The 27,612-nt window shown below is 44.8% G+C and overlaps 1 protein-coding gene across 1 annotated transcript; it reads left to right on the forward strand.

Moving 5' to 3' along the window:
• Positions 1 to 254: 254 nt before the first annotated feature.
• Positions 255 to 3,884, forward strand: LOC125511274 (cyclin-B1-2-like). The gene is made up of 4 exons (XM_048676602.1): positions 255 to 454; positions 533 to 633; positions 2,638 to 2,735; positions 3,690 to 3,884. The coding sequence occupies exons 1-4, from the start codon at positions 332 to 334 to the stop codon at positions 3,788 to 3,790; spliced, it is 423 nt and encodes a 140-aa protein (XP_048532559.1). The 5' UTR covers positions 255 to 331; the 3' UTR covers positions 3,791 to 3,884.
• Positions 3,885 to 27,612: the final 23,728 nt, after the last annotated feature.

Consider the following 27,612-nt stretch of genomic DNA (forward strand, 5'->3'; position numbering starts at 1 on the left):
GTGTTCGAATCCCGCACCCACGCACTTTTCATTTTTGCGGAATAAAAGCAGAACGTAGATGGGCCGAGCCCAAGTCGCTGCGAGGGGTATGCGCCCGTTAGGGAAAACAACTAAAACGGGCGCAGCGGGCGCCGTTTAGGAAATGCCAGCGCTCCGACCGTTTCGTGCTACTGGCCGGCCTGCTTATCCGGCTCTCACGGGCTCACCAAGCCCAGCCCAGACCAAGTTCTTCTCTCTTCCTCTTTTTTGCCTTTTCTTCTCCGCAAAGAAAGAAAAAAACTCAGCAGAACCACAAGAGAAGAGAGAGAGAGAGAGAGCCTGAGCAGCGACGATGTCGAGCTTGATGACGAAGAAGGAGATCGGGCAGACCCACGACGTGCTCCGCTTCGGCGTCAACGACAGCGTCAGGGCCGACATCGCGCCGGCGCACCCCGTCCAGGCCACCATCCATAAGGTGAGCCCGTTCGTTCCCGCCCGGGGCCTCGAAACCCTAGCTCTGAATCTGACTGTTTCGTGGGTACGCGCCGTGCAGGAGACCAAGTTCTGGGACGAGAAGAAGAGGTTCGGGACCGAGGCCATCTACGGGTCCGCCTTCAACATCCGCAAGGACCTGGACGCCCAAATCCTCTCCAGGTTCGCTCTCTCGCTGCCCCCTCCTTTCCCCTCCTGGAAATAGGTTTTGGCTAACTACTAAGAGTCATTCGTAGCCGATGTGGTCATTCATAATTGTTTGGCCATCCAATTGGGCAGCTGCAATTTGTTGGGGTCGTGAATTTCACCTTACCGTGAGAACCAGATGTGCTAATAATATCTTGTAGTCCATGTGTTAATATCTCGGAAATTCGACATGGGTTGTAGGGTTATATGCTCTCATTATCCAGATCACATATACCAATCAGGACCGTCTCCCGGAAATTCGTAACGGGATGTATTCTTCTGGTGGCTAGGCACACTGCAATTGGTACCAATTAGGATTGCATTAGGTGCGGCCCTTCCCATCATCCTTATGAACTCCATGAACAACCATTCCAAGGTCTCAACCTGCTCATAGTACACATCATACATAGTAGTGATAGTCTGCAACACAAATAGCACGAATGGTTCGTACAAGTTAGTTCTACAAGTTGTGTCGAACGTGATTACATCATCAAAGCACCTGTACTGCATCCTATAATTCCTGCTCGTCTACTACATCAGATTCTTTATCCAACTCCCGGGATTAGCATAAACCTTAAACAAGAATTCTGGATCCTTGGCTCCAATCTCATTAAAAACCTCTAGTGTCTTCCTGACATCAGCATCTGCTTCGTCTTTGCCAATCTGCCCACGCAGGTTCCTAAGATTATTCTGTTTTGTTTTTCCAAGGAAAAAGATTAGTCGTTTCAGCAACAAACTATCTTACCTGCAAATTGAATCTACGGGGAAATCCATTGGCTCATCCGCTACCTTCTTCATGTATGTTAGGCCGACACCTTCCCACGTTTGACTGTCGTGTTGAGGTCCTCTCCCGTGCAACATTAAGACAAAGGAGAAGAGCAATGGGACCAGGTACCAAAAGCCACACACCATGATGCTTGCAAGATTTTTATTCTTTTCCATGGTCCATCTACGAGGCATTACCTGCACCATCAGTAGATGATTTCTGGTTGCGGAGGTGCTCCATCCTTCAAACGGGTCTGCCAGAACATAGCTCAGGACGTCAGTATGGGCTACCACTGTAGATGTAAAGAACGGAATAGTTGTTTCAATACGCCAATTTATGTTGCTCGCCCTGGTAGCATTAAATCATATTGGCACGGGATCCACACTGGAGACCATCTGGCCCAGATAATAGGATCATATACTCGTATGAGCCATAATGCCATGTCCATATCTCCGCTGTTGGTAGTGATATGTATGTTTTCTCTCTGTTAGATAGCCCTGACAGCAACTATGTAGTCTTGTTAGTGATATGTGTACTTTCTCTGCTCAATGGCCCTCACTGCAGCTATGTAGTCATGTTAGGTTTTGTTCAAGCTGGATTCAGTTGGCAGCAATTGAGCAGGCGTCGGGATACTTGGTTATCTTTTGAGGCTTTTTATCATATTGTAAAGTTGTTTTGCGCAAAACCGTAAAATAAAATGTAATGCTTTCTTTTGCTGCAAATGTATTCATATTGTCGTGTGTCATTCTGTTTGCAGGAAGCTCGTTTTCTTGTACGGTACAGTTACTTATTAAGTTCTTGTGCTGCATGTTTGGTTGTTGGTTGTGTGTAAATATGCATGCTTGCGTGCTTAAATGATTAATTGCAATATTATGACTGGTACTTGAGGCCTTCTGTTAGTCTTTTCATCCAAGAGTATTTCCATAGAATAGATCAAGCACATGGGTTTGCTACCCTCGGAATAACTGAATCTCTTCTTCTGTTTGAATGCACAAACATGTCTTGAGGTTTTTATCTGTCCACATGTTCCTTCTAGCAATCAGTACATCAATCCAAGGACAAGAGAGGGCAGAGAACATGCGAGTTACATTTTGTTTATACGCTTTTGAACTTCATGTGTACTTGTCCTAAAAAAATATTCTTAAAAATATATAGGCGTTAAGCTTTTTTGTCTCACACTACAAACGTTTGATTGATGACTTGTGTGTTTCCAGGTTCCAAAGGCCCCCAGGTGCATTGCCATCATCTATGCTAGGATATGAGGCAATGACAGGTTCCTTGGATGATTTTGGATTTGAAGATTACCTTAACTGTAAGCATTGCCATCCTTTTGCTCTACATCAATCTCTTGCTTTGCCGCTTCATAACGCTGCAAGCATTCGTGCAGAACTTGCTAGTAATGAATTGATTAGTTGGAGTTAGGATGGACTGTTATCTTTAAACTTCTCTAAGCTTTGATGAGCACTAGCTTCTTTGCTCACAGTGCAACACACCCGAGCAAAATTTATTGATCTGATGGGGGAGTGCTCCTGGGAAAAAGCGATTTCTTGGGAAATCAAGATTTATGGTTTATCAAAATGGTTCTGTTGCTCATTTTTCATACTTCTGGTTACTTAGACGAGCATAGATTTGTGCTGTAGAATATACTCGAAGAGATCATCATTATGTTATTAAAAACAACAACTGTATTTACAAGGTAGGTAGCTAATGGTTCTCATTCTACTCCCTCCGTTCCCAAATATTTGTCTTTCTAGGCATTTCAAATGGACACAACATACGGATGTATGTAGACTTATTTTAGAGTGTAGATTCACTCATTTTGCTCCGAATGTAGTCACTCGTTGAAATCTCTAGAAAGACAAATATTTGGGAACGGAGGGAGTATTTTAGAGGAATCTATTCAATAGCTGACAACAAAGTGTTGGCAGTAAACGAACCAATCTTGTGTCCCTCAGTTGTAAAATACTAGCTTAGTTACGCATATGGTTTGTATGGCAAAGAGTGCAGCACCCTGTTCATCATTTTTCCTTTGTGCTTACCACTATGAGGTCTGCGCCGGTGGCTTAAGAAAATGGATGGCTTTCAGTGCAACGTTTGTCCACGCAAATTGCAACTATTCTACTCCCGCCAATCCGAATTAATTGACGCGGCCCGTATACAATGTCTGCGTCGATTAAGTCGGATCGGAGGGAGTATATGTCGTTTCCATTGCGAGAAATTTCACCAGTGCTTGTGTTGATATTTTGTTTGCTTGTCCACTTTGCAGTGCCCCAGGACTCTGACAGCCTGCGCATACCGGACATGCACCACGGGATGGAGGTTCGGCTTGGCCTGTCGAAGGGCCCTGTCTGCCCCAGCTTCAGTTGATTCCTTCCACCCATGTATTTTGCTTCCCGTCCAGCATCTACACTGTATCATGGATTGGTGAAACATGAGAAGTAAATAATTGGGTATTGCATCAGTCTGAATTTCATGAAATCTCCCCGGCGTCCGGGTCGCTATTTGAGCGTCACTTACTCCGCTTGCTAGTTTGGTGTTTTAGCAGCAGAAAGAAAGTTCGTTAGCACACCACTAATATCAGTGGCGGTGGATCCTAGTAACACGCGAGTTAAAAAAAGAAGAGAAAAGGAGACGGCACATACACCTGACACGTTTCATTCGTCCAGCTTTACGTACGTACGCCCAGCCGCTGGTTGAGCTACATCTTTCATCGGCTACGTCGCTGCATATTGTAGTACTTCCTCTCTGTTACTTCTTACTCCGCATATAAGATTTGGTCAAAGTCAAACTGCATAAAGTTTGACCAAATTTATATGAAAAAATATAAACATCTACAATACTAAAACTATATAGTATGAACATACGTTTCATGGTGCATCTAATAATATTAATTTCATATTGTGAATGTTTATATTATAAAGTTAGTCAAACTTAACTAAACCTTATATGCAGGCTAAAAACAAACGGAGAAAGTACATGTAGTACATGTGATAAGGTAAAATATAGTTTCATCCAGCTAACACTTAACCACTACCATCGCAAAGGGCCAGGTCACGCGGTCGGCTTGCCTCTCTCTCTCACGGTCTGCAAGAAAATTAAAGATAAACTGATCTTATTCCTAAAGAAAAGATAAACTTATCTTATTGACTATAGTAGTAGGAAAAGATAAACTAGCTGTGGATTAGCATGCCGAGACATAGCGTACCGTCGCTACTTTTTGTCTTACTCTTGACCGGCGACCAGTTGTATTATTCTTTTTTTCAAGAATACATCAATGGCGTACCTTAGTTTTATAGAAGATCAATCATATTATTCTGTAATACAGACTTCAAGAAAAAGTAGACTGCTCCTATACTATCTCATAAAAAATGAAGGTACTGTTTCCTGTGATCGATGCATGTACCGACGGAAGTTTGTGGGAGATATTTCTGAATTCCAAATGTTTTATAAGGGCATGTACAATGGTTCTATCTTAAGAGGGCCACGTAGGATAATTGATGAGGTGAAGGAAAGAAAATCATAAGAGAAGACTTGTCTTATCTTATTTAAGAGAAGACAAGAGATGATCTCTTAGCATAATTTGTCTCATCATATTTTTAGGAACAACTAATTATTGAAGATAAGGCTAAGAGATGAGCCATTGTAGACATGTTTTTTTATCATCTCTAATTTACATGTAAAACTTAAGATAAGACTATCTTATCAACCATTGTATATGCCCTAATCAGCTTTCGTATCGAGGAAGGCATGTCAGACTTCTCAACGGCGACTTCCGTACACGGTCTACGACTGCGTTATTCTTTTTTTGTGTTTTTCTCGGGGTCGCTTTAATCAACCTTTTTACATTGGCCTACTGTTATTTTTATATATGGCCCGGTTTAAGCGCTAAGCCTAAGCCACATGGACTATGGTTTGTTTTGTATCATGAAGGCAATCGCATTCAATGATACGTCATGTGGTGAAGGTGCGTTGATCTTGACATGTCTGACATTTCCAACCGCACGGGCCATCGCATATCCGTACCAACGAACCCTGCTTGCGTTGTGGAAAAAGAATTTTTCTCACTTAAAGTATTCAAACCATTCAAAAACAAAACTATTCCCTCTGGTTGGATTCGTAAAGTTGAGCGCGGAATTCTCTATCGAAAAAGTTGGCCACGGATTTAGATCTGTAATTTAATTAAAAAAATTACAGGAAGAACTTTCAATCTATTCATCAAACATCATGACGGTACAAAGAACATAAAAAATAACAAAAAATACATCCAAGTTCGTAGACCATCTAGCGACGACTACAAGCATTAGGGCGAGCCGAAGGCGCGCCGCTGTCATCGCCCCTCCCTCATCAGAGTCGAGCAAACCTTGTTGTAGTAGACAGTCGGGAAGTTGTCGTGCTAAGGTCACAGAGAACCAGCGCAACAGAGCAGCAACTGTCGATGATGGAGAGAAACATAGATCGAAAGGACCCGTAGACACACCAACACAGACAAACAAAGACCAAATCCAAGCAGATCAACCGAAGACAAATGTTGACTGAATCCCGTGAGATTCGCCGGAAACACGTCTCCACATGCCCTCCGGCGACGCTAGACGCATCACCGAGACGGTGGCTAGGCGAGGAGAACCTTTTTCCATCTTCAGGAAGTCGCCGACGTCTCGTCTTTCTGAGAAGGACACAAACCCTAAGCTAATTGAAAGACACATAAAAAAACAAAGGGAAGAGCCCTTCCACCGGCAAGAGCCAAGATCCACCACACCTTCATGGCCCTAAGGCCACGGGAGGCGAGGCAGATCGATGGCGGGGAGAACCTTATTTCATCTTCAGGAAGTCGCCGGCGTCTCGTCTTTTCGAGAAGGACACAAACCCTAAGCTAATTGAAAGACACATCAAAAAACAAAGGGAAGAGCCCTTCCACCGACAAGAGCCAAGATCCACCACGCCTTCATGGCCCTAAGGCCATGGGAGGCGAGGCATATCGATGGCGGGGAGAACCTTATTTCATCTTTAGGAAGTCGCCGACGTCTCGTCTTTTCGAGAAGGACACAAACCCTAAGCTAATTGAAAGACACATCAAAAAACAAAGGGAAGAGCCCTTCCACCGGCAAGAGCCAAGATCCACCACGTCTTCATGGACCTAAGGCCACGGGAGGCGAGGCAGATCGATGGCGACGTGATAAACCACAAGTGTAGGGGATCAGTTACATCCTTTTTAATAAGTAAGAGAGTCGAAACTCAACGAGGAGGTAAAGGTAGAATTAATATGTCCTCAAGTTCTATCGACCACTGACACAACTGTACACACACTTAACGTTTGCTGTACCTAGACCAAGAAATAAAACTACTTTGCGAGAATAAAACTAAAAGTACTTTGCGGGAATGAAAAGGTAACTTTGCAAGATAATAAAGAACATGAAAATAAAGATTAGCTGGTGACTTGTAAAAGAACAATAAATAAAAGGATTGTCGCTAGGCAATTGGATATGAAAGATAGTGATACTCATCATACTTATAAGGGAGAGACCTAAGCTAACATATTGTCCTTGGACCATATATTCTTATGATTGGAATGAAGGAAATATGCCCTAGATGCAATAATAAAGTTATTATTTATTTTCTTATTTCCTTATTTCATGATAAATGTTTATTATTCATGCTAGAATTATATTGACCGGAAACTTAATACATGTGTGAATACATAGACACACATAGTGTCACTGGTATGCCTCTACTTGACTAGCTCGTTAATCAAAGATGGTTAAGTTTCCTAACCATAGACATGAGTTGTCATTTGATTAACGGGATCACATCATTAGGAGAATGATGTGATTGACTTGACCCATTCCGTTAGCTTAGCACAATGATCGTTTAGTTTGTTGCTACAGCTTTCTTCATGACTTATACATGTTCCTATGACTATGAGATTATGCAACTCCCGTTTACCGGAGGAACACTTTGTGTGCTACCAAATGTCACAACGTAACTGGGTGATTATAAAGGTGCTCTACAGGTGTCTCCGAAGGTACTTGTTGGGTTGGCATATTTCGAGATTAGGATTTGTCACTCCGATTGTCGGAGAGGTATCTCTGGGCCCACTCGGTAATACACATCACTTAAGCCTTGCAAGCATTGCAACTAATGAGTTAGTTGCGGGATGATGTGTTACGGAACGAGTAAAGAGACTTGCCGGTAACGAGATTGAACTAGGTATTGAGATACCGATGATCGAATATCGGGCAAGTAACATACGATGACAAAGGGAACAACGTATGTTGTTATGCGGTTCGACCGATAAAGATCTTCGTAGAATATGTAGGAGCCAATATGGACATCCAGGTTCCGCTATTGGTTATTGACCATAGAAATGTCTCGGTCATGTCTACATAGTTCTCGAACCCGTAGGGTCCGCACGCTTAACGTTCGTTGACGATATAGTATTTATGAGTTATGTATGTTGGTAACCGAATGGTGTTCGGAGTTCCGGATAAGATCACGAACACGACGAGGAACTCCGGAATGGTCTGGAGATAAAGTTTGATATATGGGATAATAGTGTTTAGTCTCCGGAAGGGTTCCAGAAGTCACCGGAAGGGGTTCCGGATGTTTCCCGAAATGTTTAGGTACGATAACACTTTATTTGGGCCAAAGGGGAAAGCCCACAAGGTTTTTGGAAAGCGCAAAAGGAAGTTTTGCGGAGTCCAGAGGCCAAACGCTAGGGTCCCTGGCATCTGGGTCCAGACGCCGGGAACCCTGGCGTCTGGCCCTGGAGTCCGAGAAGGACTCTTGCCTTTCGGGTGAAACCGACTTTGTGGAGGCTTTTACTCCAAGTTTCGACCCCAAGGCTCAACATACAAATAGAGGGGTAGGGCTAGCACCCGAGACACATCAAAAACACCAAGCCGTGTGTCGGCTACCCCGTCCCCTCTAGTTTATCCTCTGTCATAGTTTTCGTAGTGCTTAGGTGAAGCCCCGCGAAGATTGTTCTTCACCAACACTGTCACCACGCCGTCGTGCTGCCGGAACTCATCTACTACTTCGCCCCTCTTGCTGGATCGAGAAGGCGAGGACGTCATCGAGCTGAACGTGTGCTGAACGCGGAGGTGCCGTATGTTCGATACCTGATCGGGACGGATCATGAAGGTGTACGACTACATCAACCGCGTTGATAAACGCTTCCACTTTCGGTCTATGAGGGTACGTAGACATACTCTCCCCTCTCGTTGCTATGCATCACCATGATCCTATGTGTGTGCATAGGAAATTTTTGAAATTACTACGTTCCCCAACAGTGGCATCCGAGCTAGGTTTTATCCGTAGATGTTATATGCACGAGTAGAACACAAGTGAGTTGTGGGCGATACAAGTCATACTGCTTACCAGCATGTCATACTTTGGTTCGGCGATATTGTTGGATGAAGCGGCCCGAACCGACATTACGCGTACGCTTACGCGAGACTGGTTCTACCGACGTGCTTTGCACACAGGTGGCTGGCGGGTGTCAGTTTCTCCAACTTTAGTTGAACCGAGTGTGGCTATGCCCGGTCCTTGAGAAGGTTAAACCAGCACTAACTTGATGAACTATCGTTGTGGTTTTGATGCGTAGGTAAGAACGGTTCTTGCTCAGCCCGTAGCAGCCACGTAAAACTTGCAACAACAAAGTAGAGGACGTCTAACTTGTTTTTGCAGGGCATGTTGTGATGTGATATGGTCAAGACGTGATGAGATATAAGTTGTTGTATGAGATGATCATGTTTTGTTGAAGTTATCGGCAACTGGCAGAAGCCTTATGGTTGTCTTTCTATTGCATAAGATGCAAGCGCCAAATAATTGCTTTACTTTATCGCTATGCGATAACAATAGTTGCAAGAGCAATAGTTGGCGAGACAACCATGTGACGACACATTGATATAGATCAAGATGATGGAGATCATGCTGTCATGCCGGTGACGATGGAGATCATGACGATGCTTTGGAGATGGAGATCAAAGGCACAAGATGATGATGGCCATATCATGTCACATATTATGATTGCATGTGATGTTTATCTTTTATACATCTTATTTTGCTTAGTTCGGCGGTAGCTTTATAAGATGATCTCTCACTAAATTTCAAGGTATAAGTGTTCTCCCTGAGTATGCACCGTTGCGAAAGTTCTTCGTGCTGAGACACCATGTGATGATCGGGTGTGATAGGCTCTATGTTCAAATACAACGGGTGCAAAATAGTTGCACACGCGGAATACTCAGGTTAAACTTGACGAGCCTAACATATGCAGATATGGCCTCGGAACACTGAGACCGAAAGGTCGAGCGTGAATCATATAGTAGATATGATCAACATAGTGATGTTCACCATTGAAAACTACTCCATTTCATGTGATGATCGGTTATGGTTTAGTTGATTTGGATCACGTGATCACTTAGATGATTAGAGGGATGTCTATCTAAGTGGGAGTTCTTAAGTAATATGATTAATTGAACTTCAATTTATCATGAACTTAGTCCTGATAGTATCTGCATATCTATGTTGTAGATCAATAGCTCGCATTATTGCTTCCCTATGTTTTATATGTGTTCCTAGAGAAAACTAAGTTGAAAGATGATAGTAGCAATGATGTGGACTGGGTCCGTAATCTGAGGTTTATCCTCATTGCTGCACAGAGGAATTATGTCCTTGATGCACCGCTAGGTGACTGACCGATTGCAGGAGCAGATGCAGACGTTATGAACGTTTGGCGAGCTCGATATGATGACTGCTTGATAGTTTAGTGCACCATGCTTTATGACTTAGAATCAGGGCTTTAAAGACGTTTTGAACGCCACAAAGCATATGAGATGTTCCAAGAGTTGAAATTAGTATTTCAGACTCATGCCCATGTCGAAAGGTATGAGACCTTTGACAAGCACTTCGCCTACAAGATGGAGGAGAATTGCTCAGCTAGTGAGCATGTGCTCAGAATGTCTGAGTACTACAATCACTTGAATCAAGTGGGAGTTAATCTTCTAGATAAGATAGTGATTGACAGAGTTCTCTAGTCACTATCACCAAGTTAGTAGAACTTCCTGATGAACTATAATATGCAAGGGATAAAAGGAAACGATTCCCAAGCTCTTCGTGATGCTAAAATCGATGAAGGTAGAAATCAAGAAAAGCATCAAGTGTTGATGGTTGACAAGACCACTAGTTTCAAGAAAAGGGCGAAGGGGAGAAGGGAAACTTCAAGAAGAACGGCAAGCAAGTTGCTGCTCAAGTGAAGAAGCCCAAGTCCAGACCTAAGCCTGAGACTAAGTGCTTCTACTGCAAAGGGACTGGTCACTGGAAGCAGAACTGCCCCTAGATACTTGGCGGATAAGAAGGATGGCAAAATGAACAAAGGCATATTTGATATACATGTTATTGATGTGTACTTTACTAGTGTTTATAGCAACCCCTCGGTATTTGATACTAGTTCAGTTGCTAAGAGTAATAACTTGAAACGGGAGTTGCAGAATAAATAGAGACTAGTTAAGGGTGAAGTGACGATGTGTGTTGGAAGTGGTTCCAAGATTGATATGATCATCGTCGTACACTCCCTATACTTTCGGGATTAGTGTTAAACCTAAATAAATGTTATTTGGCATTTGCGTTGAGCATGAATATGATTTGATCATGTTTATTGCAATACGGTTATTCATTTAAAATCAGAGAATAATTGTTGTTCTGTTTACATGAATAAAACCTTCTATGGTTATACACCCAATGAAATTGGTTTGTTGGATCTCGATCGTAGTGATACACATATTCATAATATTGAAGCCAAAAGATGCAAAGTTAATAATGATAGTGCAACTTATTTGTGGCACTGCAGTTTGAGTCATATTGGTATAAAGCGCATGAAAAAACTCCATGCTGATGGGCTTTTGGAATCACTTGATGCTTGCGAACCATGCCTCATGGGCAAGATGACTAAGACTCCGTTCTCCGGAACAATGGAGCAAGCAACAAACTTGTTGGAAATAATACATACTGATGTATGCAGTCCAATGAGTGTTGAGGCTCGCGGCGGGTATCGTTAATTTATGACCTTCACAGATGATTTAAGCAGATATGGGTATATCTACTTGATGAAACATAAGTCTGAAACATTTGAAAAGTTCAAAGAATTCAGAGTGAAGTGGAAAATCATCATAACAAGAAAATAAAGTTTCTACGATCTGATTGCAGAGGCGAATATTTGAGTTACGAGTTTGGCCTTCAATTAAAACAATGTGGAATAGTTTCACAAACTCATGCCACCTAGAACACCAAAGCGTAATGATGTGTCCAAACGTCATAACCGTACTTATTTGACTAGTATGTATGCACGTGCATGCACGTTTTAACATTATGGGGTGATTTTTGGTAGGAAAAAACATATATTTGCTGATTAATTTGAAGAAAAAATATTCTTGATTTATAGATGCCGAAATAAATTATATTATAAAGAAAGTCGGAATTAATATATGCAATCCCCACAATTTGTTAACAAAGAATCCCGCAAAAAATGTTAATAAAGAAAATAATTAAAAAATGTAATTTAATTTTACTTTATGTTTCTCCCTCGAAACCACTTTTTTAAGCTCAACTCATTGCCAACCTCAAGCTACAACATGTCTGGCCCAAGAGGAATTAGAGCTAGTTTGGTTCGCATCCACGCCGGATGCTGCCTGGCGTGGACCTTGCCCTGATAGCTGCCCAAGCTTTGTTTGGTTGTTGCCTGAAAAAAATAGAGCAAGCCTGGCCTGGACAACCCAGGCAGCTGATTAGCCTGCCAGGCCAACGCCAGGCGTCCTTTTCCATTCGCCTGGGCAGAGGGTAGTATTAGCCTAGGGCTAGAGTAGCTGTTTGCAGATAGCTTTTGGGATGCTTTCTCAGTTCTTCTATTTTTTTTAATCCGCTGATGACTTTCCAGGCACAGGCCACCATCCAAACAAGAACGTGGCCAGGCTGCCTGGCCAGGCGAGAACACTCGCCAAGCCAGGCATCACTTTTGCCCAGGCATGTGGCTGAGGACAGCAACCAAACTGCCCCTTAGTTTGGGCCAGATCTCTTGAGAAGTATCCGGCGGTTCATTCTAGAACATGGTGGATGCAACAACCATGCACTGTTCACTGCGAATCCCGCTACTTTCAACCATTGGATTTAGGACATAAGTGGTTAGGATTGATGGTCAGCTCCTATTCAAAACTCGTAAACTATATAGTAGTATAGATATAGTGCAATCTATGATGTCTCTTACCGATTTACCACTATCGTTTTGGGGTTATGCATTAGAGACAGTTGCATTCACATTAAAAAGGGCACCATCTAAATCCGTTGAGATGACACCGTATGAACTGTGGTTTAGCAAGAAACCTAAGCTGTCATTTCTTAAAGTTTGGGGTTGCGATGATTATGTGAAAAAGTTTCATCTTGATAAGCTCAAACCCAAGTCGGAGAAGTGCGTCTTCATAGGATACCCAAAAGTAACTGTTGGGTACACCTTCTATCATCGATCCGAAGGCAAGATATTTGTTGCTGAGAATGGATTCTTTCTAGATAAGGAGTTTCTCTCGAAAGAAGTGAGTGGGCGGAAAGTAGAACTTGATGAGGTAACTATACTTGCTCCCTTATTGGAAAGTAGTTCATCACAGAAATCTGTTTCTATGACTCCACCAATTAGTGAGGAAGCTAATGATGATGATCATGTAACTTCAGATCAAGTCACTACTGAACCTCGTAGGTCAACCAGAGCAAGATCCGCACCAGAGTGGTACAGTAATCCTGTTCTGGAGGTCATGTTACTTGACCATGACGAACCTACGAACTATGAGGAAGCGATGATGAGCCTAGATTCCGCAAAATGGCTTGAGGCCATGAAATCTGAGATGAGATCCATGTATGAGAACAAAGTGTGGACTTTGGTTGACTTGCCCGATGATCGGCAAGCCATAGAAAATAAATGGATCCTCAAGAGGAAGACGGACGCTGATAGTAGTGTTACTATCTACAAAGCTCGAATTGTTGAAAAAGGTTTTGACAAAGTTCAAGGTGTTGACTACGATGAGATTTTCTCACTCGTAGCGATGCTTAAGTCTGTCCAAATCATGTTAGCAAATTGCCACATTTTATGAAATCTGGCAAATGGATGTCAAAACTACATTCCTTAATGGATTTCTTAAAGAAGAGTTGTATATGATGCAACCAGCAGGTTCTGTCAATCCTGAAGGTACTAACAAAATGTGCAAGCTCCAGCGATCCATCTATGGACTAGTGCAAGCATCTCAGAGTTGGAATATACACTTTTATGAGTTGATCAAAGCATATAGTTTTATACAGACTTGTGGTGAAGCCTGTATTTACAAGAAAGTGAGTGGGAGCACTACAACATTTCTGATAAATATATATGAATGGCATATTGTTGATCAGAAATAATGTAGAATTTTCTGGAAAGCATAAAGGAGTATTTGAAAGGAGTTTTTTCAAATAAAGACCTCGGTGAAGCTACTTACATATTGAGCATGAAGATCTATAGAGATAGATCAAGATGCTTGATACGTTTTTTCAATGAGTACATACCTTGACAAGATTTTTAAGTAGTTCAAAATGGAACAGTCAAAGAAAGAGTTCTTACCTGTGTTACAAGGTGTGAAATTGAGTAAGACTCAAAGCCCGACCACAGCAGAAGATAGAAAGAGAATGAAAGTCATTCCCTATGCCTCAGCCATAGTTTCTATAAAGTATGCCATGCTGTGTACCAGATCTATTGTATGCCCTACACTGGGTTTATCAAGGGAGTACAATAGTGATCTAGGATTAGATCACTGGACAACGGTCAAAATTATCCTTAGTGGAATAAGGATATGTTTCTCGATTATGGATGTGACAAAAGGTTCGTCATAAAGGGTCACGTCAATGCAAATTTTGACACTGATCCAGATGACTCTAAGTCTCAATCTGGATACATTTTGAAAGTGGGAGCAATTATCTAGAGTAGCTCCGTGCAGAGCATTGTTGACATAGAAATTTGCAAAATACATATGGAAATGAATGTGGCAGACCCGTAGACTAAACTTCTCTCACAAGCAAAACATGATCACACCTTAGTACTCTTTGGGTGTTAATCACATAGCGATGTAAACTAGATTATTGACTCTAGTAAACCCTTTGGGTGTTGGTTACATGACGATGTGAACTATGGGTGTTAATCACATGGTGATGTGAACTATTGGTGTTAAATCACATGGTGATGTGAACTAGATTATTGACTCTAGTGCAAGTGGGAGACTGAAGGAAATATGCCCTAGTGGCAATAATAAAGTTATTATTTATTTCCTTATTTCATGATAAATGTTTATTATTCATGCTAGAATTGTATTAACCGGAAACATAATACATGTGTGAATACATAGACACACATAGTGTCACTAGTATGCCTCTACTTGACTAGCTCGTTAATCAAAGATGGTTAAGTTTCCTAACTATCGTGGAATTGTCACGGCAGATGTCCTCATGAAAGGACTTAGTCGTGGAGCCATCACAACGGGTTAGCTTGAAGGGGTTAAACCGGACAAGGGGACACGTGAGTTTATACTAGTCCGGCCCCTTCGATGAAGGTAAAAGCCTACGTCTAGTTGTGATTGGTATTGCTAGGGTTTCGAAGGCCAGGGAGCGAATCCGCTTTGTCTGGTTCTCGAGTTGTTGTTCTCTGTTCCTAAACCGCCACCAGGTCACCCCTTTATATACTCAGGAGGACCCCGGCCGGTCTACAGAGTCCCGAGGCTGGCTCATACAAGTATCCGCCTCGGTCTCTTCTTTCTTATCTTACAATGCAAGTTTATACAATCATGGCGGTTTACTATCATGGGCCCTAAATCGCCTGCGGGCTTTGGGCCTCTAAACTTCATCCGTAAAGCGCCATCTTCTGGGTTTCCTTGGGCTTCAGTATAGCTGAAGGTGAACCGGCCCCTCCTGGGCGGTTTACCCTCAGAGGTTATATCCTCAACATTAGGCCCCAGATTGATTTGAACCTGTTCATGTCAGTCTTCAATCCTTGAATTTCTGGCAATTCTCGTAAACCGCCATATTATCTTTTCCCTGTGAACTCTGGTGAATCGCCATGATGTCATCTTCTGTTACTGTAGTAAATCATTGCAACGTCATCCCTGTATAAAAAGTTTTATAAAGATTCCTTTCTCTTTCATTAATTCCTGAAGATCGAGGCGACAACTGCATCCTCTTTTGCCGCTTCCGACTCCTCGATTTTTGCGCCTGCTGTTTTTCCCCACTTCCTTATAAATAAGACCGGGGCGCCTTCCATTTTCCCCCTTTCCAAACCGCATCATCTTCCTCCTCGCGATCCGAAGACCTCAAGTATCGCCGCTACCGCCGTCGTTGATCTTCCAGTTCGCACCAACCAGGCCGCTGCATCACCCTATTCGTACCAGATCTCTGAAGATACTCCGCCGCTGTGTGTCCCTGGTACATACTTCTTCCTGTTATTTGTTGAATCTGTATTAGGGTTTCGAAGCTTCTTCGGTTTTCGTCAGTGTTCATCGTCCCTTCCTCTGCTTTTTCCTTTGGCATCATACTGAATCTAGATAAACCTGATAATTTCCCCTTGCGACCGGATCTGTAGCTTTAATCTGCCATACTACAGCATCTTACTGTTCCTGTATAAATCCTTATCTGAATCTTCTCTATTCTGTTTAACACCATTGTACAGTTCAGAAAAATTTGTCTCTTGAATAACGGTAGATCCACAATTATATCACCATCTTATGCAACTTGTTTCCGCAACACTTAACAAATTTTCAGTTCGGGGTTCTGCCTCCAAAGGGAGGTTTATCCTTTAGTGTTGATAATCCGTCGTATGTCATTAGCCCTCTCTTAAACCGCCATCTAAACTTTGAACAGCCATGCCCGGTTCACTTCATACGTATACCTTGAATTGCCGGTTTAATATTTGACAAACACATACGGACCGCCAATCGTAAACCGTCCATTTTCCTTTTACAGACTTTGTAAGATGACGAAGCAATTTGCTGCTTGCAACTGGGTTCCGTCTCGGATCACAGAAACGCAAATCAATGAATATGTCACCACCGGTGCTTTAGCTTCAAAAAATGTCCTCCATTGGCGAGTTCCTGGCCCTGAGTGCCCCCCTGAACCTCAAGATGGAGAAGTGATTGTATTCTTGCAACATTTAGCTCAAGGTTTCAGTCCTCCCGGATCAAAATTTTTCCGGGATGTTCTTGCCAGGCTCCAACTTCATCCTCAAGATATTAGACCAAATTCCGTGTCCAACATATGCAATTTCCAAGTGTTCTGCGAGGTTTATCTGCAAGAAGAACCAACTGTCGACCTTTTTCTAGATCTCTTTCACTTAAACCGCCGGACGGAATTTTCTGATGGACCCAATACCGAACTTGGCGGTGTGTCGATTCAAAAGAGGAAAGAGGTTGATTTTCCTCACGCCAAACTTCACAGCCATCCAAAAGACTGGAACCAAACCTGGTTCTACTGTTAGAATACTGCCCCTACTGAAGAGAATTCTTTACCGGGCTACCGTCCGCACCAACTCAGCAATAATCACCCTTTGCCTCAGAGATTGCCTGCCAAAGACCGACAAGCTTATGCATCTCAACTCGCCAAACTCCGGGCTCTCCTTGCCAACGGTTTAACTGGTGTTGATCTCGTCCGTTGCTGGATTTCATGGTGCATTCTTCCATTAAGCCACCAGCCCGGATTGATGTTTGAATATACCGGCAACACCAATGATCCACAACGGTTTAATGAAATAGAACTGACTGACAATGAAGTCAGTGAAAGTGTAAAGAAAATACTTGACGAACCGCTCACCGTATGTACTCAAATTGGTCTGCGTCCTTTTTACGCCTCCAACAAACCGCCAGTGGTAAAGATTTTAACCTTGTACCTTTCCTGATCCTTCTCCGCTTTGACATTGCTATAATAATCCTTTTGTGCAATCCCATAGGCCAGTAGCTCCTTTTGGAAAAGGAAAACTCAAGACAAAGTAGCTAAGGCTCCTCGTGGTAAGACCAAGGTCATCAAGAGAGCTGCCAAAAAGAAAACTGCTGAGTCTTCAGAACCTCCAGAAGATGTCGATGACTCGGCTGAAGAGGTAAAGTTTGACTCCCTTGACTTCTATCCATATATTTTACTGATAATGATTACTCCTAGGATGATGCGGAAGCCAGCCATGCAGATCATGTTGAGGTAATTTGTCTTTCTGACTCAGAACTTGTGTTGGTTCAACGATTTCGCCCTGCAGTTCGGAAAGTGAAATGCTCTCACCCTGTTGCTCATTTGGATCAAAAACTTTCTTTGAAGACACAGCAAACCGAAGGGCGTCGCACAACCCGGCACAGTGGTTAACATGTCACTTCTTCCGGTTTACCTCATACCCCAAACCAGAAACGTCGTCCAGAGGTTGCTTGTTCTCCTGAAAAACGTTATCTTTTGAGAAGTTTCTTCTGATGCCCTCTCAATTCATCTGATTCAATTTATCAGGCATCTTCTAATTCGTCTGGCGGTTCATCAACCACTCAGCCGCCTCCACTGAAAACCGTCCCTGGGTAAGCGTGCAGTCTTCCCTTCTCTTTCATAACTCAGTTAATCATGCTAATCCTTGTTTTAATATTAGTGCTAAAGATCATTTGAGTAAGAAGGCCAAGACCAATGCCCCTACCGGTGAAGTTGAACCGGAGAAAGCTCCCGAAAATCCTGATCAAAATCTTGATAATCTCATGGATGATTTTGTCCCGCCAGAGCCAACCATCAATGCTGATCCGCCGGAAGCTGATCCGGCCATACATGAGAATACCTCCAGTCCACATGCTATACCTGCAAGCCCGGTTGCTAATCCACTGAAGTCAAATGCTAATCCGCCAAGCCCAGCCAAGGACTATGACGTTACTATTACTGGCACTGCTTATACCACTCTGGGCGATCCAGTTATCTTGGCAAAACATACCGCCAAGGATGAGTTTATTTCAATGGGCAAGAAGAAGATGGAAACTGATATGTCAAAATATGCTAATGTTTCTGCTCAGGATCTTCATTCCGGATTCTTGAACCGGCTTTATACAAGCCGAGACAATGAGGCTGACTTGGTAAATCTGATGAAGGAACGTTATGAGGTAAACATTTTCCTCCTTATCTTTGTATTTTCAATGCCTTGTATCCTGTAGCCCCCAAGGGTTGGTTCAGTTTGTAAAAACAAACCGGGACTTTGAATTTCCAAACTACACATTGTTGACTTTTAAGTTTTTCGAACAAACACACATTAGCCCCCAAGTGCCAGGATTGAAACTTGTATGAATCCTTGGGACTTTGAATAAGCAGTAAGAAAGAATTAATCCGCATTAGCCCCCAAGTGCCAGGATTGAAACTTGTATGAATCCTTGGGACTTTGAATAAAATATTGAAATGCTCCTCTTGATTTTGGCAGGCTGACATAAACCATCAATGGATGTAGATTGCTGATCTTCAAGAGAGTACCAAATCTCATCAAGAAGAATCTTCCAAAGCCAAAGATGAACTTCGAGCCGCTTTAACTTCCATAGAATGTCTGAAGGAAGAATTCAAGACGGAACGTGCCAACTGGGACACTGAGAAGGGTACATTGCTGAAACGGGCTGAAGATGCCGAATCTGCTCTTAAACCGGTGGCAGAAGAGCTTTCTGGGTTAATGCGTCAAGTAAATGCCATGACCTCCACAGTATTTGGTAAGTACTCCTAGCAAGGTATCTGAAATATCCATCTTGTGAGGTGCCGGTTAAAATATGAAATTCTTAAACTGTTGCAGGTAGCCGCATTACTCATCTGGGCTCAGATGTATGGATGAAGCTGAAAGCAGCATATACTCTTCTGGAACAACTATACACCGGTGCTCAACGGGTTATCTGCGCAGCATCCTATGACAATCCGGCCCCAACACTGATCAAGGACACTCTGACAAGGCTATCCATGGTACCAGCACAGCTAGAAGAGGTGAAGCGATCTGCTGCCAGGGCCTGTGCTTTGTTGGCACTTACCCGAGCCAAAGCGTGGATAGCTGACTTGGATCCACTTGAGCTTGCCAAAGGATTTCCAAGCACACAAGAAAATGGAGCAGATTTTGATGATGCAGCCCTTAAAAGAGTGACAAGGGAAATGCGTCCTCTGGCGAGTCAGCTGGCAGAAGATGCTAACTTGACGGTTCACCGGTCTTATTATGATGCCAACAACAAACGGATTAACCCTGTCATTCCGGAGGCGCAAAATCTTATTCCAGGAATCCGTAAGCACACTTATGCCCCTGACATTGATCTGTCAGAACTTATCAGCGAAGAAGCTATCTTTCAGGCCTTAACCCGGATTGACTGGACCACTACAAACTTCCAGCCGCTAGGTGGGGAGGAGGAGGCTAAGCCGACGCCAAATGACCCATCAACTTCACATCAACATGGTAATGAGACTTGATCCGGCAATCAGAGTGATGCTCCATAAACCTTGTTCTGCTGGAAACACCATATTTTGGGCCTTCAAGCGCCTTGTAATAAGCTAGTGAAAATACTTTGATCCGTTGCCCTCGTGCACCGGGATACACTTTGCGTTGATTTGTCATGAGAATTTCAGTACTGGCTTATGTATTTTTACAATATTATGCAATCCCTGTGCCTGCATAAAGAAAATCTGTCCAGGCAGTTTACCACCGGACGGGTCAAAATATCCAACACAACTTGGTAAGCAACTATGGTTGCAGCAATAATAAATCATGCCTGTGATATAAAACATTGCTGTTGGTTTACCAATTGTGATTTGAGGAAGGGTGAAAACCCAACTTCCACCATGCCATGTTGGTATATATATATGATATAGAACCGGGTTGTGATAAACACCGGCCGATTGCTGGAGACAAAGTGTCAAAGCCAGACCAGTTTTGAAGGATGCCGGATTACCTTTAATTGTATACTTTAACAGAAGATCCATAAGCCATGCCGGGTTAAAAAACTCTGGTTTAATGTAGCCTTCACGAAAAACAAAAACTTGGCAAAAAAGCAAACAAAAAACCGTAGTCGAGGCTTTTCAAGGGCTGCCAGGCCCAAATCGAGGCTTTTCATGGGCTGCCAGGCCACTGAGTTAAACCATTTTGACAAAGCCTTTTAAGATGGCCCTCCAACTAACCAATCATCGTTTTAACTTTGACAAGTTCAGGGTCTCAATGAGAGTAACTGTCAAACGTTCGACGGGTCATGCTAGGATTACCTGGATAGGAGTGGCTTACTTGATGAAGGCAGGTTAACCTAGGGTTTTAGGTGAATACACCAGGCTTCCAAGCCGTGGGTCGATACCCAGCTACAAGGGTCCTTTCAAACTCTTTGGTATTTGACACAAAGAGCCCCCAAGTAACTTTGTGAGCTATGCTCAACGGGTGCCTATGTTTGAGTCGTGCTTTGCGCAATCAATCCCTCTTTGGCCCCTTGGGTGTGAAGCTCCCCAGCTAGATGGTGGCATGGTAGCCGGGCTAACAGGTAGTACTTCGTGTTAGTAGCTGAAGCCCCCAAGTTAACAGATATTTGAAGGAAAAATGGCGGAGACCCTGCTTGATAGCAAGGATGCCGGTTTATTATATTGATCATAATATATACATTGTTGAAATATGTACATATGAAAAGCCTGTGGCTTCAAGTGTAATAAGGCCGTAGGAGAGCTATGTTCCATGGCCGCCGGGTCTCCTCCTCAGAGCTACGTGAGTCTTCTCGAACGTCAATGAGGCAGTATGATCCGTTGTGCAGATTTTTGCTGACCAAAAAAGGCCCTTCCCAAGGTGGGGATAACTTGTGCATATCAGTCTGGTCTTGAATGAGCCGAAGTACCAAATCGCCTTCTTGAAAGGTTCTTGTCTTAACCCGGCGGCTGTGATAACGCCGCATGTCTTGTTGATAAACCACCGACCGAGCCAAAGCCATGTCTTGCTTCTCATCTAACAGGTCCAGCGCCTCTTGGCGTGCTTGCTCATTGTCCGCTTCAACATAATTCGCGAACCGGGGCGAGTCGTGACAAATATCACTTGGGAGGACAACCTCAGCCCCATAGACTAGGAAAAAGGGTGTATATCCCGTAGATCGGTTTGGGGTGGTATTTATGCTCCATAACACAGATGGTAATTCTTCCACCCAACAACCCGGCGTCCGCTTCAAAGGGACCATGAGCCGAGGCTTGATACCCTTCAGGATTTCTTGATTCGCCCTCTCAGCTTGACCATTAGATTGGGGGTGAGCCACGGATGCTACATCAAGCCGGATGTGCTCTCGTTGGCAGAACTCCTCCATCTCACCTTTAGAAAGGTTCGTACCATTATCTGTGATGATGCTATGTGGAAAGCCGAAACGGAAAATAATCTTTTTGAGAAATTGAACTGCTGTGGCTGCATCACATTTACTGACGGGCTCCGCTTCAACCCATTTGGTGAACTTGTCAACCGCCACCAACAGGTGGGTCTTTTTGTCCTTAGAACGCTTAAAGGGTCCAACCATATCAAGCCCCCAAGTAGCAAACGACCAAGTGAGGGGGATCATGCGTAACTCTTGAGCAGGAACATGAGCTCGACGTGAAAATTTCTGACAAGCGTCACACCGCTTTACCAAGTCTTCCGCATCAGAGTGAGCTGTCAACCAGTAGAACCCGTGTCGGAAAGCCTTAGCAACCAAGGACTTTGAACCGGCATGGTGACCGCAATCCCCTTCATGGATTTCCCGTAGAATCTCTTGTCCTTCTTCAAGAGAAACACAACATTGGAATACACCTGAAATGCTAGAACGGTGCAACTCACCGTTGTGAACAACCATAGACTTGGACCGCCGGACTATCTGCCTGGCGAAAAGTTCGTCTTCTGGTAATTCGCCCCGGTTCAGATACGCCAAATATGGAACCGTCCAATCCGGAGTGGCATGCAAAACGGCTACCAACTGGGCCTCCGGATCAGGAACAGCTAAATCCTCCTCTGTAGGCAACTTTACAGATGGGTTATGCAAGATATCTAGAAAGGTATTACGTGGTACCGGCTTACGCTGAGATCCTAGCCGGCTTAGAGCATCTGCTGCTTCGTTCTTGCGCCGGTCGATGTGCTCCACCTGATAACCCTTAAAGTGACCTGCCACAATGTCCACCTCGCGCCTATAAGCCGCCATGAGCGGGTCCTTAGAATCCCAAGTACCAGAAACTTGCTGAGCCACCAGATCAGAATCTCCAAAGCATCGAACCCGGCTTAAGTTCATTTCCTTAGCTACATGAAGGCCGTGGAGCAAGGCCTCGTACTCCGCTGCATTGTTAGTACAAGGAAACATTAAGCAGAGAACATAACAAATCTTATCTCCTCGAGGGGAAGTGAGAACAACTCCAGCCCCCGAGCCTTCCAGCTGCCTGGATCCATCAAAGTGAATGGTCCAGTATGTATTATCCGGTTTATCCTCTGGTGCCTGTAACTCAGTCCAATCATTGATGAAGTCCACAAGCGCCTGAGATTTGATGGCCGTTCGGGGTGTATACTTCAAACCATGGGGACCAAGCTCGATCGCCCACTTCGCAACCCGGCCATTTGCCTCTCTATTTTGGATTATATCGCCCAAGGGAGCAGAATAACCACTGTACTAGGATGGCCTTGAAAATATTGCTTGAGTTTCCTACTTGCCATAAAAACTCCATACACTAACTTCTGCCAATGCGGATATCTTTGCTTTGATTCAATCAGTACTTCACTGATATAATAAACTGGTTGTTGAACCGGAGATTCTTTTCCGGCCTCCTTACGCTCAACCACAATCGCCACACTGACCGCTCGGGCATTGGCAGCCACGTACAACAATAGAGGTTCATTATCAACTGGAGCAGCGAGGACTGGCGGTTCAGCTAACTGCCGCTTCAATTCCTCGAATGCTGCATTAGCGGCGTCGCTCCAGACGAATTTATCTGTTTTCTTCAACATCTGATACAGGGGACTCGCCTTCTCTCCCAAACGGCTGATAAATCGGCCGAGGGCTGCAATCCGGCCCGCCAGACGTTGAACATCATTGATACATACCGGTTTAGCCAAGGATGTGATTGCTTTGATCTTTTCTGGATTTGCCTCAATACCTCTGTTAGACACAAGAAAACCCAAGAGTTTGCCTGCCGGAACACCAACAACGCACTTGTCCGGGTTGAGCATCATTTTGTAAACCCGAAGATTGTCGAACGTCTCCTTGAGATCATTTATCAGGGTTTCCTGCTTCCTGGATTTCACCACAATGTCATCACATAGGCATGAACATTACGCCCGATCTGTTTGTGAAGACAATTTTGCACACTACGCTGGTAGGTTGCTCGGGCACTCTTGAGCCCAAAGGGCATAGAAACATAGCAGAAGGCTCCAAAGGGGATGATGAAGGCTTTCTTCTCCTGGTCCTTAACTGCCATTTTAATCTGATGATAACCTGAATAAGCATCCAGGAAACACAGGCGCTCACAACCCGCAGTTGCATCAATGATCTGATCAATACGCGGGAGAGCAAAAGGATCTGCCGGGCAAGCTTTATTCAAATCAGTGTAGTCCACACACATACGCCAAGTGCCATTTTTCTTAAGAACAAGCACCGGATTAGCCAACCATTCGGGATGAAATACTTCGACAATAAACCCAGCTGCCAGTAGCCGGGCTACCTCTTCACCGATGGCCTTGTGTCTTTCTTCGTTAAAACGGCAAAGGTACTGCTTGACCGGCTTAAACTTAGGATCAATATTTAGAGTGTGCTCAGCGAGTTCCCCGATACACCTGGCATATTAGAAGGTTTCCATGCAAAGATGTCCCGGTTCTCACGGATGAACTCGATGAGCGCGCTTTCCTATTTCAGATCCAGATTTGCACTGATACTAAACTGCTTGGATGAATCGCCAGGGACGAAGTCAACGAGTTTAGTCTCATTAGCCGGTCTGAACGTCAGGGCCGGGTCATGCTCAGTCGTAGGTTTCTTCAAAGGGGTCAAGTCCGCCAGATCAACATTGTCTTTATAGAATTTCAGCTCCTCTATTGCACAAACTGATTCAGCATAGGCCGCTTCACCTTCCTCGCAATCCAAGGCAATCTTTTGACTCCCATGTACTGTGATCGTCCCCTTATAACCTGACATTTTGAGCTGTAGATAAACATAACAGGGTCTCACCATGAACTTTGCGTAAGCCGGCCGTCTAATCGCGTGATATGGACTCTGGATTTTCACCACCTCAAAGGTCAACGTCTCAGACCTAGAATCAAGCTCATCTCCAAACACGACTTCCAAAGCGATCTTTCCCACAGGGTATGCCGATTTACCTGGTACTATGCCATGAAAAATAGTGTTTGACGGTTTAAGACTCTTATCTGTCAATCCCATGCGACGGAAAGTCTCATAGTACAGGATGTTGATATTGCTCCCTCCATCCATCAGAACCTTGGTAAACTTATAGCCCCCCACCTGAGGGGCTACCACCAAAGCTATTTGACCCGGATTGTCAACCCAGGGCGGGTGATCCTCTCTGCTCCATACAATGGGTTGCTCCGACCATCGTAGATAATGTGGTACGGCCGGTTCAACAGTATTGACTGCCCTCTTGTGAAGTTTCTGATCCCGCTTGCACAGGCTAGTAGCGAACACATGATACTGTCCGCTGTTCAACTATTTGGGGTGACTCTGGTAACCTGACTGTTTAACCCAATGGGTCGTGGACTCCCCTTCCTATTGGACACAAGCGGCCAGATCTACAATTGACATCGACTGCTTGCACGTATCCTTGAAGTTCTGGATAAACCGACGCTTTAATTCGGCCCATGAATCGATAGAGTTGGTTGGCAAGCTCTTCAACCAAGTGCGATCTATCCCTTCCAGCATCATGGTGAAATATTTAGCACATACCGCCTCATCCACATCTAACATCTCCATTGCCATCTCATAGCTCTCCACCCACGCCTCTGGCTGCAAATCAGCGGTGTAATTTGGTACCTTACGAGGTCCCTTGAAATCCTTGGGCAATCACACATTACGCAATGCGGGAGTTAAACATGGTACCCCTAGGGAACTGAACATTACCCCTGGCTCCACGGAGGCAGTGGGGTGAACTGGAGTATGTTGTCGTGCCTCGTGTCGAGCTGTCAACTCGGCCTCCCGTCGTGCGCGGCCATGGTCCACAACATCTTGCGCATTAGCACCTCCCCCGCCTGGGTTGTTCCCCCGTGGTGAATCTCGGTGGCGCGCACTACTGGACACGGCCGTTTCATCTTCCACGTGTCTGCTGCAACTCCGGCTTGGACGGGGAGTGGAATGAATCCTCTCACGGCTGTGTGAATATGCTTGCTGTTGATTCAGTGCTGTCTGAAGGAGATCCCTGGCCCGACGCGCTTCCACTGCCACTGGTGATTCGCCGTCGGTCGGGAGAGCCGCCAGGCGTGAAGCGGCGGCCACAATATTATCCAACGGGTTGGAATAATGCCCGGGCGGCGTTGATGACGCAACGTTGTTCTGGCGAGGCAGGTCTGTTGCGCGTGGCTGAACCGGCGCTCCTACTTCCGGTGCCCCCGCCCGGTTTGGCGCGGGTTGATTACCAGCTCCTGCACCTGGCATGTTGAAAAGATTCTGCGGCTCATAAACCGACGGGAGACGTGATCGGTACCTTCTTCTCATGACCTCTTCTGAAGCATTCTGATCTAGTCTAATCCGATAAGCCTGTGCTTCCAACTCGGCCCGCTCTGTGGCCATCCTGGCGTTCTCTGCTGCCAGGTCCGCTTTAGCCTGGGCTATCTGATCTTTCACCTTTAGAAACTCCGCATCGTGCTGATCCCTGGCTGCTGCGTCTACCTCCGCGGACATCAGTGCCGCTAGAGCATCAAACAAATCAGACAAGACTTGGGCCGGAGGCGGCGCCGAGCTTCCTGCCCCTGCTGGCGTGGCCATCGTTGAACCGGAGAGCATTGCTGTGGCGGTAGATGAATGAGGCGCTGGTCATGTGCCGGCCATGAAGACGGCGGCCCGGTTTGGCGGACCGAGGGAATCCGGAATACTGTTGCCCTCAGATCCTCCCTCAATCCGGCCGTCCTGCAACTGGTAAAGCGATTCGGTTTCTCCAGAAGACTCGTCACCGCTGCGGACTATGGTTTCTTCGTCGGAGACCGGTTCCTCCTCGTACCCCGAACCATGGACGACACCTATGAAAACATGCCTTGCCTCAGGCTGAACCGGTGAAGAACTTGCACGCCGAGCCGTTTCGATGATGTCGGTGCAGGTGCCCGACTCGGGGGCCGGTTCACCGATCTTGCCGATGAAGACGTGAATCCCACCAAAGGGGACCCGGTACCCATATTCGATTGAATCGGCCTCGGGACCCCATCCTGCGTTGTCGATGTAGAGCTTTCCACGGCGACTTTTCGTCATCCGACCCACGGCGTATCCCTTGAGTCCATCGAAGCCGCCCTTCAAGAACTCCAAACCACCGTGCGATAGCCCCACGGTTGGCGCCAACTGTCGTGGAATTGTCACGGCAGATGTCCTCATGAAAGGACTTAGTCGTGGAGCCATCACAACGGGTTAGCTTGAAGGGGTTAAACCGGATAAGGGGATACGGGAGTTTATACTAGTTCGGCCCCTTCGATGAAGGTAAAAGCCTACGTCTAGTTGTGATTGGTATTGCTAGGGTTTCGAAGGCCAGGGAGCGAATCCGCTTTGTCTGGTTCTCGAGTTGTTGTTCTCTGTTCCTAAACCGCCACCGGGTCACCCCTTTATATACTCAGGAGGACCCCGGCTGGTCTACAGAGTCCCGAGGCTGGCTCATACAAGTATCCGCCTCGGTCTCTTCTTTCTTATCTTACAATGCAAGTTTATACAATCATGGCGGTTTACTATCATGGGCCCTAAATCGCCTGCGGGCTCCGGGCCTCTAAACTTCATCCGTAAAGCGCCATCTTCTGGGTTTCCTTGGGCTTCAATATAGCTGAAGGTGAACCGGCCCCTCCTGGGCGGTTTACCCTCAGAGGTTATATCCTCAACACTAACAATAGACATGAGTTGTCATTTGATTAACGGGATCACATCATTAGGAGAATGATGTGAGTGACTTGAACCATTCCGTTAGCTTAGCACAATGATCGTTTAGTTTGTTGCTACTGCTTTCTTCATGACTTATAC

Source organism: Triticum urartu, chromosome 5 (assembly GCF_003073215.2).
Source record: "Triticum urartu cultivar G1812 chromosome 5, Tu2.1, whole genome shotgun sequence".
In the NCBI taxonomy this organism is placed as follows: domain Eukaryota; kingdom Viridiplantae; phylum Streptophyta; class Magnoliopsida; order Poales; family Poaceae; genus Triticum; species Triticum urartu.

Excerpts from the sequence above, each read along its gene's own strand:
- LOC125511274 (XM_048676602.1), top strand. The coding sequence starts at position 332 with ATGTCGAGCTTGATGACGAAGAAGGAGATCGGGCAGACCCACGACGTG. Across the intron at positions 455-532 it reads TCCAGGCCACCATCCATAAG|GAGACCAAGTTCTGGGACGA; the intron begins GTGAGCCCGTTC and ends CGCGCCGTGCAG. Across the intron at positions 634-2,637 it reads GACGCCCAAATCCTCTCCAG|GTTCCAAAGGCCCCCAGGTG; the intron begins GTTCGCTCTCTC and ends GTGTGTTTCCAG.